The sequence below is a fragment of the Acanthopagrus latus genome, chromosome 18, assembly GCF_904848185.1.
Source record: "Acanthopagrus latus isolate v.2019 chromosome 18, fAcaLat1.1, whole genome shotgun sequence".
Classification (NCBI taxonomy): Eukaryota; Metazoa; Chordata; class Actinopteri; order Spariformes; family Sparidae; genus Acanthopagrus; species Acanthopagrus latus.
Window position 1 is genome coordinate 14,995,892 of NC_051056.1, and position 17,277 is coordinate 15,013,168.

The 17,277-nt window shown below is 43.1% G+C and overlaps 1 protein-coding gene across 5 annotated transcripts in view; it reads right to left on the minus strand.

Annotated features, from left to right (window-relative positions):
- Positions 1-17,277, minus strand: part of gria1a (glutamate receptor, ionotropic, AMPA 1a) — a 77,882-nt gene that overhangs the window by 36,380 nt on the left and 24,225 nt on the right. For all 5 annotated transcript variants that reach the window (XR_005071077.1, XM_037076769.1, XM_037076766.1 and 2 more), the window contains exons 4-9: positions 15,450-15,634; positions 8,882-8,935; positions 5,599-5,757; positions 4,896-5,063; positions 3,767-3,871; positions 3,073-3,183 (exon numbers count right to left, since the gene is read on the minus strand). Coding sequence is in view for 4 of the 5 variants with exons in the window: in XM_037076769.1 (XP_036932664.1) it covers positions 3,073-3,183; positions 3,767-3,871; positions 4,896-5,063; positions 5,599-5,757; positions 8,882-8,935; positions 15,450-15,634 (782 nt within the window). In the remaining variant the exon portion in view is untranslated. The remainder of the gene's footprint in view (positions 1-3,072; positions 3,184-3,766; positions 3,872-4,895; positions 5,064-5,598; positions 5,758-8,881; positions 8,936-15,449; positions 15,635-17,277) is intronic.

The window sequence follows — 17,277 nt, forward strand, 5'->3', positions numbered from 1 at the left end:
CAGGCAACGACTCACTGAGCACAGAAGTTATAAGGTGTAAAAACTCTGCCGCTGCCCCACAGCCCAGTGACTGTTCACACCTTATCTCTTCTCTTAGGTTCCAAGACAGAGAACCAATTTATCTTCCTGGAAAAGGGGACACTGATAGGAGATTATGTCAGAGAGAGTTATTTAGGTCCGCACTCTTGGGAGACTGCAACCTTCGGGTTTAAATGAGGATTTTCACATGTATTTTTAAATTAGATGTCATTAGATTACATGTTGAGTTTTGGATGGTAAGCCCCCACTTTTCTGTCGGATGAACCTCCGAGTCCTGTAAAGCATCCCGCCATCAACACCACCTGTCGTTGGACAAATGTGTTATTATTTTTTTTATTATTACATAAATAGTTATATATATGCTTTTAAAAGTAGATATTGTTGCACAAGGTTTTATACAATCTAATTCTCAATCTTAAATGTGCAGTATGTCTTCTGGGGGAAAAAACATTTTAATCAGAAGACAAAGTTGTTTTATCAAACTAAATAAACAAACTCTCTTTGTTTTCAAGACTGAATAAACTGAATAAACAAACTGACCTTAAAGGACGACGCAATCTCATACTGTTTTACTGTTTTACTTTGTTTATATGTATACTTGTTTAGCTTCAGTGTTCTGGGACCTTGCTCAGTTATGGACAAAAAATATATTTTACACTTTGTATTACAACCTCATTAATATTGTAAATATCAAAATTCTCAGTTTGAATTTCTCCTCCAAAACTACAAAGTGTCCCTTTAAGGTTACTTGCAATAATGCAACATTCTCAAGCATTTGTTTATTTATGCTAACATGCTAACTTCAGCTGCTATCCCTTTAGTCCCCTGCTGTCTGTTGTCAAAACTGATATTTCCTCACATACTGTTTATACTTTTAGTACATTTTAGAATGCAGTTTATTTAAATTCGTATTATATTCTTGATTCTTCTTTAAACAATTTTAGAACTTTAAAACAGTTTTCACTTTTCAGTTTGCTATCTAGATTTTAATGTTGTATTGCAATGTGGTGCTTAGCTCTTGTGGTTAACTCAATACGTGGATTTTTCTTTCTCATCAATTCATTTTTCATGTTGCCACATTCCCAGAATCTCACAGGACTTCTTGAATCACGGCTTACGCACGCTGGCAGAATGGGAAGCCCGAGAAAATGTTTATTACATCAAATAAGTAGTAGTACGTAGCTTAAATTTGTTTTTATTTATTTATTTATTTTTTATTTATATTAACGAACATTATCTTACCCCTTTGTGACTGAGTCAAATCGGGAGTAAACAAATTGTGCAAACTAGGTTACGTAGCTCATTTACAATTAGCAGAATTGGTTTGATTAGTTTTATTGCTGGGTTTATTTAGGAACACTCACCATTGCAGCCATTTTAGACCCATTTTGTTGCCTCTCAGGCAATTCATCCCCCCGAGTGGGAAATACACTTATCATCAGAGATTCCCCATATCTTAATTAAACCTAACATTCTGACGTGAAGCTTTTCCAACCAGGGCCGCCTGTATTTATGCTCTGCATGACGCGACATCAATGCGGTGTTACATGATGAGTCACATTGTTAATGTCACCATTTATTGTTGCACTGAGCCGCTTCCTGCTGATGCTACAAGGTCCCCGACAGAAAGCCTGCCTCTTTAAAAAGATCGCACAGATTCGGTGCTGCTAATGCTTTTTTCCCCCATTATTTCACATTGTCTCTCAGCTCCATCACCTCCACAAAGCCTTTATCTGGCGAGGAGTGAATTTCTCTTAAGAGGAAGCACACAGATGAAATCTTTCACCCTATTAAACCCACACAGTGAAGCAGAGCTGCACACACACACACACACACACACACGCACACACACACACACACACACACACACATTGCCCTGCTGGACCTGAAGTCTGCAGCAGAATTTCTAAATTCAGCTGGGTTTCATTTTTTTTTTTCATTTCATCCACATATTGAAATGCTATATCTGCTACAAGTCCTACAAAGTTACATAGCTGCAGAGATTCCCACAGATAAAAGAAATTCCCACGTGAAAAAAATGTACCAGGAGCACGAAAAGAACCAGCGCTGGGCTGCAGGCGTCTACAGACATCTCAGTGTTCTCTGATATTACATTTTGAAAAAGATGCAGACACACCAAACACCCAGTGAAGATATAATTCCATCCTTATGACCCTTTTCTGTATATGAATTGGATATTACCAGCCAAGTCACTTTATTTCTTAAGAGAATGTCATGATAACCTAGCTGCCATTGTATGCTGGACAGGTTGGGTCTTTGCCGGCTTGTTCACCAAGCCTTTTACAGAGCTCTATCTGTGTTATGTAGGCCAGGACGCTCACAACAACCTGGACGAGTCGCGTCAAACACCCGATGGTATCGTCTGAGCCAAATAAAGAACATTAAAGTACAGAGAAATGAAGGACACGCTGACACTACACAGCCTCAGAAATGGGTGTTTTCCAGTGCTGTGTGGTGCCTAATAACTATTGCTATCAGTGGCAGGCTCGGGATTTTAGGGGGGCAGAGTTGAAAAAAATAAATAAAAGGGGTTGTACGAGGTGGGGAACCAGCACCAGAGAGCCATGATACGTTTAGATACATTTCTGGTACTTTAACTATTTTTTTTTCTTCCTCTAAGTTAGTTTTTAATGGCAGTCATCTTGTGGAAAAACAAACACTTCAGACATCCGATTCCTTGTGTCTCATCGCTCCTTGTGCTATCTTTCATACGTATTTTGGAAATTCGTACAGTAGAACTCAGCGGTCCTGTAATCTGGCGTCCCCAAGGCAAAAACTCGTTACATGTATTGCACTTGCCAAACGCAGCGTTTCTGATTCGAGGCAGGCCTCCGTCTGACGGACAGAAGTTCGCAGAATGGAGTTGGGAAGGGAGCGAGATATTATCACAGATGTCTGCTGAATTCTTTCAGGGGTCTCAACTTTTAGGAACTCTATCATAAAAGAAAGATGAAAAATGTTACCCTTCCTTTTCTCCCCCCACCCCACCCTTTCTACTTTACACAGACTTACCAAAATAGTGGTGACTATGTAAGTCCTGTTCTGCAGGCCGTAAGTCTCGTTGCTGCCTCTCATGAAGCTGGCCGTAGTCACGTACTTTTCATCCTCATTCCAGTAGCCGACCTGAGACAAAGAGGATATGTCACAAACCAGTTTCAGTTTTAAAGCGGTAGAAATCCGCTTTTACTTGTACTCACACACATGAGAATAATAGCTAAGATTCAGATTTCTTGTGGCTTAAAAATCCTCTCTCAAGTTTGATTTGATGTTGCTGCTTATAAAAGTTTACACTGTTGTTCACATGAATACAATGAACCTCTTTTAGATGTGACAAATCACACATGCTGTTGCAGAAAAGCCTGACTGTGATTGTTTCGTTCAAATAATGAAAATCGAGGCAGATTGTTGTACAGGTCCCCGTTTCCGATCAGTTTCTGTCCTGCTCGGATCATTTCTGCGATTAATCATGTGATCACTTGAGAGCTGCGCTGAAAGGTTACTCTTTCACATCAGTGTATGGATGAGTAAGTCTTAATTTGCAGTCAGTGAAGAACTACTTTACTCCTCAATTGTCTCTTTAGAGCACAGAGCGCCTGGACTTTTCTTGGATCTAAAATGGGCCCCGGTGTTGGTCCAGTAAAAAAGCTTGCAAGCACATTTCTCAAACAGAAAGAGTAAACATCTTAGATTTCTGCCTCGGGCCTACCTTCTTTGGCCCAGAGGGCGCCAGTTCCATGACGCTTACGGTGTAGTTGGTCCGGCGGCCTTTCTCATTGAACTGAATGTGGCCAGTCAATCCATCAATACGGACCTGTAACGGTGTCACAGATATCGAGTGAGCGACTCACAGGGAAGAGTAAATAACGGCTCTCGGTGAAGTACGTCATTCGCGCAGACAAACATTTTCTTCGTGTCTGCGCTGGCGGCGGGCATTTGCATGTCACGCTTACACGCGACGCATGTTAAGCACGGCTCATATAGGGGAGTCGTTTGTGAAAAGCGCCCGGGTCGCCTCGGTGAATGGCAGACGGACAGCGCTCGTGTATGTGTACAGTGCGGCGTGTTTGTCTTGGCCGCGTGATGGAGTTAATTGAGCGAACACGGCTTCAATCTCGAGTCTACCCGCAGGCAGATGGCTAGATTGACTCTGAGCAGGCCTCTGCACAGCCACTCTGCAGACAGAGCCTCGGGCTGCACACACACACACACACACACACACACGCATGCACGCACACACACTCACATACAATTATATGTATGCCCTCGCAAATATAGTGCATTTAATATACATCCATACTTCATGTAAATGATGTCACAGAGTAAATAAATAACATACTTGACTCTTAATTGGCTTTTTTAATTGGCAGGTCTAGTCACGTATGTATTTTTTTTTTTGAATACATATTTGAATATAATCAATCACTCATCCTTGCTCCATATATACTCGCAGGACTGTCTGCGTGTCTCGCCGGGATCGAGAAGTCTCACAGCGGGCCCAGCATTTTTCTATTTACATAGCCAAATATTACATTCCTAAACTCAATTGCTCATGTCATATTTCATGACGATCACGGCGGCCGTGTTATTGCCTGCAGGTTTTGTTTACTAGCCACCGTGTCACATTTGATACTGGAGAGCTCTCCTACGACTTAATGTGAACTTTACACGACAGAATGAGACCTAATCTGTTCAGCCAGCCCTAACTCAAGAGCTGTTAGCCCATGTGCCACTCAAGAATTTGCCTGAGTGTGTGCGGGTTGGCGGCTCTGGCTGCACGTGTGCATTAGCCTTAGCGCATTAGCCTTAGCACGTTCCGATGTACGATGAGCGCCGACCTGCTGCAGAGCTCTCTGGATGTCTATGCCCTGTCCCCAGGGAGCTGGTGGGTTTGCGAGACACTCTCCGGCGTTGCCCCTGCGAGAGATGTCTATCCTCTGCCTCCTTAGGTTCTGGAAGGCTGTGGACATGACTTTCACCCCGTCGTACGTCAGAGCGCCCGTGTACTGCGAAGAGAGAGCACACAAGTCAATCGGAGGCAGTTATAATGTTGTGATGAAAATCTATGAATTTTAAAAGGAGCTTCAAATCCTCCCAGCTTTGCTTTTTTACGCCCACTGACGCTGTTTCTGTTACTTTTGACTTTCACACAAACCGTGTGTAGATTTGCAAACAATCCTCTGTCTCAGCTGGTTGGACAGTTGTTACGGCAAAAGAATCAATAATCATTTCACAGCAGAGACCCCAGATCTGAATCACCAATCTCGGGTAGGCTCAGGGGTTATCGGTCCACCAGATTTAATAGAAGCCCTTTCATAACTTTCTGCAATAAGCTGCCGCCGGTCACAAACAAACTCACTGACATGGGAAATAACAACTTCCTCGGCTGGTAACCAAAACCTCTCATAGAGAATCGGCGATCATGACTCTCTCTCTGGGAAAAAAAATCATGACTTAGCTTTGCATATCTTTTTAGCGGCATAGCCTGTGCTGCTTTACGACTTCTTTTATCAAGAAAGAAGAAGGGAGAAGGAGTCGTACTTTGAGTCCACTCTTGGGCACTTTGGAGTCTTTGTTGTCGAACTCCATCCACTGCTGGACGACGCGGCTGACGCTGGGCTCAGAGTTGTTGACGAGCTGGAAGCCGGTGATGTTCGCCCCGCCTTTCCTCAGATCTGTCAGATCGATGTCCAGGAAACCCTGAGGCAGGAAGTGGGCAGGCAGACAGGTGAACCGAGACATTCAAGGTGATAGTACGTACATGCAAATAAAACTAAGATTTAATTTACAAGTGCAGTACACAATTGCACTGATTACACTTAAAGAAGAACGTTGCATTTCATAGCTTCAGGTATACTTTTTTCAGTGAAGGACATTACGTAATACGTGACAATGATAGCTATCTCTCAAATGACAGGCCCTCCACTCATCAGTGTAAGGGACACACGACAGATCTGAGGGGTCATTAGTCTTCATAGATTCTTTTATTTAAAGGTACAATATGTACTAATTTTGGTTTAAACCATTCAATGATCATCATCAGAATGTAAAAAAGGATGTTTCTAAAATATTTTGACATAATGCCAAAGGTGTGTCTATAGATGGTGTCACAAGGAGACTAAAATTAACTAAAATTATCATGCTAACCAACTAGCCTCGGGCATGGAACCCATAGGTCCAGCGCTTGACTGAGCTTAAGAGTAAAATGTACAAACAGAAAACAGTTAGCATCATTTAGATGTTAGCCTGGGAAAACTCTGCCTCTAACTGTTGGAGGTAAAAATGTAAACAGTTAGCCATTTCTTATTACTGCAGCTTTAAAGTTATAACTTTGAACAGAATGGCACTCATTATACCCTGAGAACTGTTCAAGTAAAAATGGAAAACACTTCCTGGATCCTTCCATCTATCCGGATCCGCACCAAAAAATTAATGATCGTCTATCCTCCAACCAAGTTCTGCAGAAATCTGCTCAGTTGTATTTTGTGTATGTATGTATGTGTATATATATATATATACACGCGCATATACATACATATACATATATACATACTTTGTATTCTGTATAAATTAGCGCTACACTAACAACTGTTTGGTTAGCAGATATTATTTTCACCTTTTGATGTGATTCTTGTGAATGTTTTACACTGGAACATATTTTAGGCTGAACCGGTCCGAAACCATTTACGAGGCTTCAGAGCAGGCACTGCTCCATTTCAGATGGTCATAAGCTTAAACGGTGGCGGACCAGTGGCCTGGCATTAGAGGGTTATTCATCAGAACATTCATCCAACTCCCGTTTCCAACATCAAAAGTGTAAGGGTTAATAGCATAATAAAAACGACAAATCCTCCTTTTTACTTAGAGGGGTTATTCCATTGAGAGGGCTTCATCTCTGTCTTCTTCCTGAGGGGCAAAAATGGTGAGAAAGGAAATAAAAAAAAAATTTAAAAAAGCATTTTATGGCTGGAGCAGGCCGGAGCTAATCTCTGATAGACTGAGTCCTCATAGGCTGCACTGTTAACAAAGGCAGGATCAAAACCTTATAGGCTACTGTGAACAATTGAAGGGATGCCTCAGGCAGAGTAGAATGGAGACAGAAGCGATTTACTGTAATGGTATCTCTCCTACTTGTATTTTTTTCCCCCCCTGACTATTATGTGGAGACGCCGGCTGTTTTTCAGAGAGCTGGAGAGGCAGATTCGGTCTCTCTGCAGGCTGCCTGTCAGCGTGGGGAGAGGGAGAGGCAGACGAGTGGGGAATGGGTGGGAGTAGAGACAGCGCTTGAGAGGAGGGGGAGCAGATTTGTCTGCGATTTGTCTAAAGATTTAAGAGCAAACTTTTGACTGACGAGAGGAATAAAGGTGCCTCCCCGGATCGTCTCTCCCACTCGCCAGGCATCTGTCTGACAACACACACCTCTCCATCCTTTTCCCCTTTCTTCTCCGCTCTGATGTTCGTTTCATGTCGTTTGAAGCGTTGGCTCTCTCTCGGCCACGTTCCTCTGCTTCAAAACTCTCGCCTGTTTACGCGCTCTGATCTTCGTATCAAACGCAGCGAAGACAAATGGACGTTAACTAGCGTAAAGTGCAGAACTGTTATGCGGCCCCCTCTGGTTTTTTCGGGGAGGGTCCGCCTGGTGACAGGTAGAAAATGAAGGGGCGAGCTCGAGCTTCAGATGACAAATGCGAGCAAAGAAAAAAAGGGCGCCGAGTCCCCCCGGCCCCCTCCTCTCACCACCGTCTCCCTAATGTACCTGCGCGTGTTGCCAGGTGTCCATATTTCTCGGCTGAGCGCACAGGAGTTTGTGTTTTTTTTCTGCTCCATGTATGAGCTAATGCAGCGCAGTGAGCTGAAGAGGTTACTATAGAAACTAGCCGTTGCGAGCGCTGGACACGGAGGGGGGTATTTCCGACAGATATTTTAACCACATTCGGGCATTAACTCAAAACTCTTTTTCTTTTTTTTTTTTTTACTTTTCTCTGTCGCACTGTGCTTTGTTTTCACACAAACACACCACACAGCAGTGGACACACACACACACACGCGCATTAAGTCAATTAGAGACATTTCTAAAAAAGGTGCAAGGACAAAGAAAAAGTAATTTTTTTTCGCGCAAACCCTTTTAACGGAGCCATTATAAATGACTGTGGCCACTTTGCGAATCAGCTGTTATTAACGTCCGAGGCCTTATCATTTTAAATTAAATCTGGCAAACGGGCCAGACAAGAGAGATTGAGCCAATCTAAAAGTCCGGCAGTGAGAGATTGTTCACGCCAGCAGCTGCATATTAATGCTGTTATTACTACAGCTGCTGCTGATGTCAATTTTCTTTTCATTTGGTTGCATTTAGTTGAGTCTGAGCAGTGCTGTAGGGGCCTACATACCATTTGTGCTAAGAAAATGGCAGCAGACAAGGAGAGCTAATGGATATAAGCTCGCACACATTGGCTGCCTGACCTTTTCCCTGTCACTGTGAGTCTGCAGAGGTTTCTGTCTGACTGTCACAGGTTCACTGTTAGTCTACTACTGTGCTGTGCTGTTACGTCTGCGGGCTCGACAGTGCAGCAGCTGAATATATGATGTCGCTGAAGAGGAAAATGGGGATGAGAAGAACATAAAAGACATAAAAACCTGGTAGTTTTAGGCTAAATTATTCGGCACATGCGAGTCTATTAAATTGGCAATAAAGTACCGAAAGTCTGGAATCCTGTTAAAAGGCACGTTTAATGGCGATGCAGCTTCAGCGAAAGTATGCAGACGGGCGCGCTAAAAACATTTTCTGAGAAATCTAAAGTGCAGAGGTACGACGATGAGTTCTTACCAGGTTGGCCAGGATGTAGTGGTAGCTCTTTGCATTCTTGCCTTGTTCGACAATCTGGAAGACAAGGTCAGAGGAGAGAGGGAGAATAAAACGCCCGTGATACACAAACCGAAAGCTCCCACTTGTGCGTGTTTTTTTTTTTCTTTTTTGTGTGTGCACAACTGAGAGAGAGATGTTTTGACATTGTCTCAGCAGCAAACCCGCTACAGTGCACAGCGCTTGACCTTGTGCAGGACAGAGAGAAGGCAGAGTAACAGGACTGAGCAATGAACAGTGAATGCAGCTTATCTCCTTTTAAACCTGAGAAAAACATCAACAGATTATAACTCTCTAGAACATAATATCCTCCCCTCTCCTCCATCCCCACTAATGAATGGTATTACTAACATGTACTGCAGAGCTGGGCCGACCAAACATACTGTCAGCCACGCACAAACCCTCCAAACACCTGAAAATTGATGAATCCACCTCATTATCATGAGCATGATGTGTAACCCACAAATAAAGGCATGAAACAACCAGAGCTGGAAACCGAAAAAAAAAGCAAGAAATTAATGTTATAATCACAAAATAATATACAATTCACTGGAAATCAGAAACAGACAGGGCTCATGGTTGTGGTGGACACTGCCAGAACAAGATCAGGGACCTCCCAGGCTGGGACTGGCACCTATTTGATTGGACCTGGCACCTTGTCTTTGTCACTATCAAAATCAGTGAATACATTTTTTTTTCTTGTAATATTTGATGTTATCCATTCTGTCCTTCTTTTATTTCCCACTGAAGTGACTCGTAAAGAAGCCTGTCTGCATATTTTGGATGCATTTTAAATCAGATTTAAAAAAGAGACGTAGAGAGAGATAGAGTCTAAATATCCCAAGTGTTAGTGTCTTAATATTTTGGCGCATGATCGTGTCTGTGCTGTGTTATGGTTCAAGGAATATAGCTAAATCAGGATGAGTGTGTGTTTGTGTGTGTGTGTGTGTAGGTGCAAACTGTCCAGTGTACCGAGACATAGCGGAGGAGATGATGGAGATACAGACAGAACGTGTCACTTAGTTCAGATTCTTAGCCTGCCGCTTCCTGTGGTTGTAAAATAGGACTTAATTCAGTTTCTCTCTGCCGTTGAAGCGATCCAACACAGACAGGAGGGAAACGACAGGAACATGAAGGGACAGTTAACGAGACAGAGGGAGACGAAACAGTAAATAGCTGTTTCTATGCTCCTCTCAGTGATGATTTCAAGTCATTACCACAAATGCTCTGACTAATAAAAGTAAATAAAAATGCTCTAGTTAGTGATTTACAAATAAAGCTCTGGAGACACATTCAAATGAGCTGAATGCACACTGTCAATTCTAATTAGTCTTACATATAAAGGTTTAAATTTGAGTTGAATACATTCAGAAATCAACAAATGTTATTGACAGAATGTAATGAAAATAACACTTTTGATGTTTTGTCAAAGTTGTATTTGCGTTGTGTTGCGGAGATATCTACTCGAGTTAGTATGCTAACCAGCTAGCCCCGGGTCTGAAAGCCTTTGTCTGAGCAGTAGTCCTGCTAGCTGCACGGTTACAGGTCTCAAAAGCTGACAGCAGCAACGGTTCACATTACTCTGGTAAAATGCTGCCCCCTATCTGTTGGGAGGTCAATTCTTACATATTGCACCTTTATAGCTGCACTATGTTGTTTTGGGTGCAGAAATCTGAATTCAAAGAGAAAGATCTTCATTTACTGATTGAGAAACTAAATGAACAAACCAATAACACAATTTCATACTGCTCTACGTTTATATGTGGCGGACCCTGCCACCCTGCCACCTTTCTTCAAAAAGTGTTCCAGGGACCTGATTTTTCCTCTGTGAAATAGCTTGTTTATTCAGTCATGGAGAAGATAAATATTTCTTCTCCAAAACTATATATGACTATCCTAAAATACTAAATAATTTCATATTGAAAAATCAGTGTATTCAAAAAACGTGCTCTCCTTCACCCTCTTCGTCAAGACACCTTCTTCACTACCCACAGTTTAGTGCCTTGCTACCTCGCACTGGTGTAGAAGCATCAGTGTTTACCTTGTTGTCAGGTGATTGACTTGAATTAGCGTCAATCAAAAACAAAAGGGAATTTGTTGTCTTCGCCCCTCAACTAACTGTAACTTAATCAAACCTACTAAGAACACCTTATAGTTGATCAGCGAGTAAAGTTAACTAATTCAGGACTGCCAGAATATATAATGGTGCTCATTACAGATTCCACTTCATGTCCTTTTACGCGTCATGAAAATTGCAATCAGTCATCAATTTGTAAACGTAACGCTGTTTACTATATTCTCTCCCTTCCTCCTCCTTCTCCTCCTCTTCTTTCCTCTACGTTCAGTATTGCTCCCCTGAGAGCTCTGACTTGATCCTTGATCTAATATTCAAACAACTGTGATATATTATCCTAGTTCCCTGGAACTCCAGCGTGGCCTAACAATATCTTCAAATAATAAAATCGGTCTGCGCCGAACTGTGCCACAAGCCCCTTTCCCTCGCCTACGCTCCATCTCTCTTCTACCTGCGCCGCTGTCATTCAGTAACTACGGGCGTCGCAGGTCAGCCCAACACCGAGGGTCAGGGCAGTTTGAACACAGCGGTTGGGGGCGTACTGTGGTGCCAAAGCTGGTTTATTTATACATGAAATTGGCTCACCGGACACCACTTTGACTGACGTTTGAGTGAATATGTGATGTAAGATGAAAAAAAAACCAAAAAAAAAACTCCGGGCCAGTGGCACTAAAGGCAGGCAGTCTGGTCCAATGCCTAAATAAAGAGCCTGCTGTACTGTACGACAAATACATCCACTGTGTGTGTGTGTGTGTGTGTGTCGCCGAAACACACTAGGCGGTCGCACAGCAAACGGCAGAGTGGGCGTCACTTATTCAGCGCCTTGCATCCAATTAATAGCCCAAGCACAGCAGACCGAGTCTGTTCAGGCGCTCACGCATGACCTCACACATTATTCACTCCTCTCCCTCTCATGCGAGCGTTTCCCCCCTCGTGTATACGACGCAGAGTGTACCCATTTGTTTGCGTGCTGTATGTGTGTATTGCGTGTGTGTCTAATGATGCTGTAGGTCATGACAGAAGGTGGCATTTGTTATTAATGGTGACCCCGGCACAAGGCGTGCCCCGCGGCCGGGCCCCAGGCAAGGAAAAACTAGAAGGAAGGAAGGGGGGGGGCACTAATGCTGACACCAATACACCCAACGCTGGGGGAAAACACACATTAACTGCCACAGTGGAGCTTCAAATGGAAATGTTTTGGATGCGAGTAGCTTTTTAATTATACATGCAAATTTGAGGAGTCACTCAGAGTTCATCCCCAAGAGAACGGGTCACTTTTTCTGTCGTGCTTTTGGCTTTTTCTTTTTCTTTTTTAGTTTTTTTTTTAGGTAGCTCTTCTGCCACAATGAACACTCGCCATCAATATTCAGCTTCTACGAGGAGTCACCCTCAGGATACTGTCAGTGACATTATCGTAAGGGAATCTGTGTACTGTATCAGATGAATGAGATGAACACGGGGCGGGTTTAAAGGGCAGAGGTGTGTGTGTGTGTGTGTGTGTGTGTGTGTGTGTGTGTGTGCCATTGTTTGGGTGCAGAAAAATGTGGAGGCAGGGAGCGGATGATTGATGGTGGCCGTCTGAACGAAGAACTTCTCAGGCTCAGCTCCTGTAAACTGGTGAGAACTGATGCAATAACCTTAACTGAAGACACCAGGCCATCAATAACATTCACACGGCGCAGCCATGTCCTACACATACAGATGGGGACTGTGTGTGTGTTGTGAACATCATTAAAGTGAACTGTGTGTTTTTTTGCTTTTTACTGGAACAGAAGAAAACTGTACAAATCTGACAGAAAACAAATAAATCACGTCATTTGATAAATGAGCAGAACGATACAAGTAACGATGAATGAGGAAAATGTGCCTGTATGTTTGTGGGTGTGTGAGTGTGTGACATTAATTGTCTGTCTCTGTTTGTTACTGTTGCTACGTCTGTCAAGATTTTTCATTCTCACACAGCACATATGCGTTCTCAGCAGACATTGCGACTTGCCATGGCGGACAAAGCATGAGTGATACAAATTTTGTTTAAGGATAAGTCCAAGCAATAATGAAAATTCGGTGATTGTCAAGTTGAGCCAGGTGAAGCTTTTTGCTTGACAGCTACAGTGAAGATTTCATCTTTATAAAGGGCCTAAATGTCTTTTCAAACCGAATTTAGAATCTCATGGCTTTTGGAGACTTAAATCAAGACCCCATTAGAGTTGTTAATATCTGTTATGTTAACATTTACCAACTGGCCCATCAATCACCAATAGCCGATATATTCATGTATTTGTGAATACACCATCCTGCTGACACTGAGAGATGCTCGGCTCTCACCAAATAAGCGCTACATCCTTGGCGCACAGGGATTTGTGCCGGAAAAAAACATGGATACGAAATGTTGCACGTTACCTTTTTTTCAAACTGTTTTTGAACTTGCATATACGTTAAATCTATTCACAAATTTCTCCTGAGCAACTCCTCACCAACTTGCTCAGGCGACTTGCACACAGAGCCCAGTTCCCCAGCCAGTCTGCCGGCATTTCTGTGCTCTGGTCAGTTCTGCTACTCCTCGAATTAGCCGATATACCGATATATTCGTCCAATCGATCAACCCTAGTCCCCATCCTCTACAGCTGTTTAGGAGAATGCTGCAACACCATGCCTGTGAAGCTCCATAATCGTTTGGCAGACTACATAACTTCCACTGACTCTCCATCAGCATGAGGGTGAGTAGTAATGACAGAATCTTTTATTTTTGGGTGAACTCCTCCTTTAAGAGTCCCAGTAAGCCATGCCAGTAGTGAGCCGGTGTTCACAATGCGGACGACCCTGAAAACTGGCTCACCTTAAACGAATGCACTCGTTTTTATTGTTATTCGAAACACCTGCTGTTCCTGCCAAAATGTCTGTTCTGCCGCGGTCTGTAATAACGGTGGCAGCTTTGCCACTCGTGTTTTTATTCTATTCTATTCTATCTGAAACAATGAGTGCTTGAGTTCAGACACAGTAGATAAATGCAGCCTTCTCTTTTCGCTGGCTTGAAAGACAACTGGCACCAGCAAATTCCATTTTTGACTTTTTAATGTTCCTCTTACTGTAAGCAAGAACCCTGAAGGAGGTCTGAGAAGGGCAGCTGATGGCTCCAAGATTGATACCACACTTAGAGACAGAAGAAAAAAGCTGTGTGTCCTGGCAAAAAGTCAGTGTCATCACCAGTCGATGATTGATGTAGAAGAAACAACTGAACAGCAACCAAAGAAACAGCTTTGTTCTTGTTTTGCAGTGCAGAGATTGTTAGTCCTTTATAAATATGATGCGTAAAATGAATAAATGAAGATCAGACTTCTATTCACAACGTAACATGTTAGAGGTGCAATATGTAAGATTTGGCCACCTTTTGAATGAACAGTTCCAACAAAGGGGGGAAGCATATCACCAAGTTAACTGGTAACTGTTGCCAACTGTATTCTATTCTGACTGTGGCTGCCGTTAGCTTGTTAGCTCACTTAGCCATGCAGCTAGCAGGACTACTGAGGGAGTGCTGGTGTTTATACCATTATTCAAGGAGCTTTGGACTACTGGGAGAAAGAGGTTTTCAGGCCCGGGGCTAACTTGTTAGCATGCTAAGTCCACAAGATTTCGCTAACGATCGCTAGATTCTTCACATTCTGTTGATCATTCTAGTTCATTTTGGAATTATTCAAGCTGAAAGTCTTACATATTGCACCGTCGAAAGAGAAAAGGCACTTAGGTGGAGGACCTGCTCAATTGCTAGCAGGACAAAGATGCTAACGTTAGTCAAAACTCTACTAACAGGTCTGGACAAGTCAATCTTACACTTTTGGAAAGGCTCCAAAACAGACTCTACCTTACACTACACAGTATATAATATAATATAATACGTACAGCTGATGTGTGTGTATAAAAATAACTATACAATTTCACCTGCAGCGCTTTATTTTGATTGTGTAGCTATGATCAGACAATTTCTGATTGGTTTGGCGAACAAGCAATTGTGGTACCGAGATCCTTCTCCTTTCAACAGTGCAGAGGTGAGTAACTGATGATGCTATCACGGACAAACTGCCGAATCCAAATGCCAGAGCTGCTTTATTTATCTCTCCTGTCCTTGATGCTCCGGGAGACTAAACACCACCACAGACCACCAACCCAACCCCCACTTTCCATTTATATCCACCCCGTCTCTCCTTTGTTCATCTGCTTAAAACATGCACAACCTTGTTCTGAAGTAGTGCTTTCAACTCCCTTTTCAAGTTTAAGTATGTGTCCAAAAGGTAATTTCACTGATAAATGTGAAATTCCTATTAAATTTGGAGCTGAAGCACAGAATACACTTCGGTTTTATCGTATCATGAGGTTGCAGTCTGGAAGCTGATATTGCACTACATATTTCAACATAATTACATAATCCCCTATCTTAGCAAAAACAGAGAAAAGCTCTTTTACCTTTTTCAGGATGCCGGTGAGCCTCTCAGTCTCGCAGTCGATGATTATCTGGCCCTCCTTCCTCTTGTCCAAATCCTGGAACACTTTCAAGAAGGAGGCCTCCGTCATGGTCTCCACGTTGACCGAGGTCACCAGCCAGTTCCTCTCCGCCGCTGTGTCCAGAACCTTCTGCAGCACTGACAGGCCTGGACAGAGGAGTGGAGAAAGATGTGATACTTAGGGATTGCAGAATGTAGGACTTCTGCGAGAGGGACATTTCTAAAGTTCTGGGAAGAGACAAATGAAGAGATGAATGACTTGTTGGGATTCCACTTGAGAGCAGCTCTCAAGTGTCTGTATTTTATTCGGCAGCGTGAGACATAAATTACGAGCAGGTTAATCTTATGCCGTGTGTAGTGGCGTTATGAGCTCAAAGATAAATTAAGATAACTCGGGAACCAAACAGAAGCTGTGCGGAAAACCAAAACGCTCTTGATAAGCTTATCCATCAGAATCCCCCCCTCCCCCGGCGTCTGTGATAAAGCACAACGAGTGGAACAGTCCATTAAGCACACCGACACATACAGGTGTGGTTTTCCAGCTCGTACAGCAGCGGGCTAAATAATCACCACTTTCACACTAACAAATAATCAGCCCGTGCATCACCGCGGACGACACACCGAACCAGCTTTACGTCCTCGGAGCGCCAATTACAGGCGGGGCTACTCAATTACACTGTCACCAATACGCTGCCAGAGACGCTCGAACATCACGGAGAAAAAAGAAGGTACAGCAGCCAGTGGGATAAAGGCTCATGCTAAGACAGGAAATAAAAGGCGATTAGAGAACACATTGATCTTGAGCCGTGATTTACAATCTGACTCACTGTTGTATTCCTTCGCTGCTGGCTGTGGACCAATCAGATTTCTCTCGAGCTGGCAGCCACAGTTGTTTCACAGAGTAAATAAAGTAATTTCACCCGCAGCAGACTGGCAGCCATTACCCAAATGAATTATAGCAATTACAAAATTTAGAAATGTAAACTAATACATGATGTAGCCGTATTTGTTTTTCCTCCGCTAAGCTGGCAAACACTGTTAAAGCCACCGTAGGCCTATACATGGAGTGTTTTGCATATCCATCCATGCTTGTTTGTTCATATTCACACAGGCTTTTTTATGCACACTGAGCAAATGCAAAAATGGCTTATCTGCAACAACAACAACAACACAGACTCTGTCAAAAGCAGGATGAGAAATGCAGTGACAGCCTCTGAAAGATGATTGCCTGGCCTTATTACAATGCACACCAGCTGCTCTCCAGGCAATTCATGCTGGCTGTTTGACACCAGGTCATTAAGCAACACAAAGATGGATGGCGTTTCGCCTCCACATATGACCACAATACAACACATGTAAATAAATTAGACACCCTGAAAGCTGGCGGAGGTGCACTTCTGGAAAAGGTGCATGGAGACGTATGGCACCTTTCACGGGGTCTCTTTCCTTACACTACTGCCCATGAGTGAATAATCGCGGTCCTTGGTGCTGACAGATTTAATAGTAGCCGTGAAACTGATGACAGGCATGGGAACAAAGGAGGCAGTTAATCACGGCTTTGAATAAGGCCAGTGGGTCCTGAGGAGCCTGGACAACTGTCTTTGAATGGAGTCGAGTCCCGGTGCCAGGGAATTCAGCACCACGGACAGCACCAGGCGAAGGAGGCTCCATCCCACTTACCGTCTATTCCTTCTTTTAATCATCTTATTTTTTTCCTCATATCGTTTGGTGTTTATTCTATTTGTAAGTCTTGTTCTGCATTATGTACATTATGTTCCAGCACTGGAGCA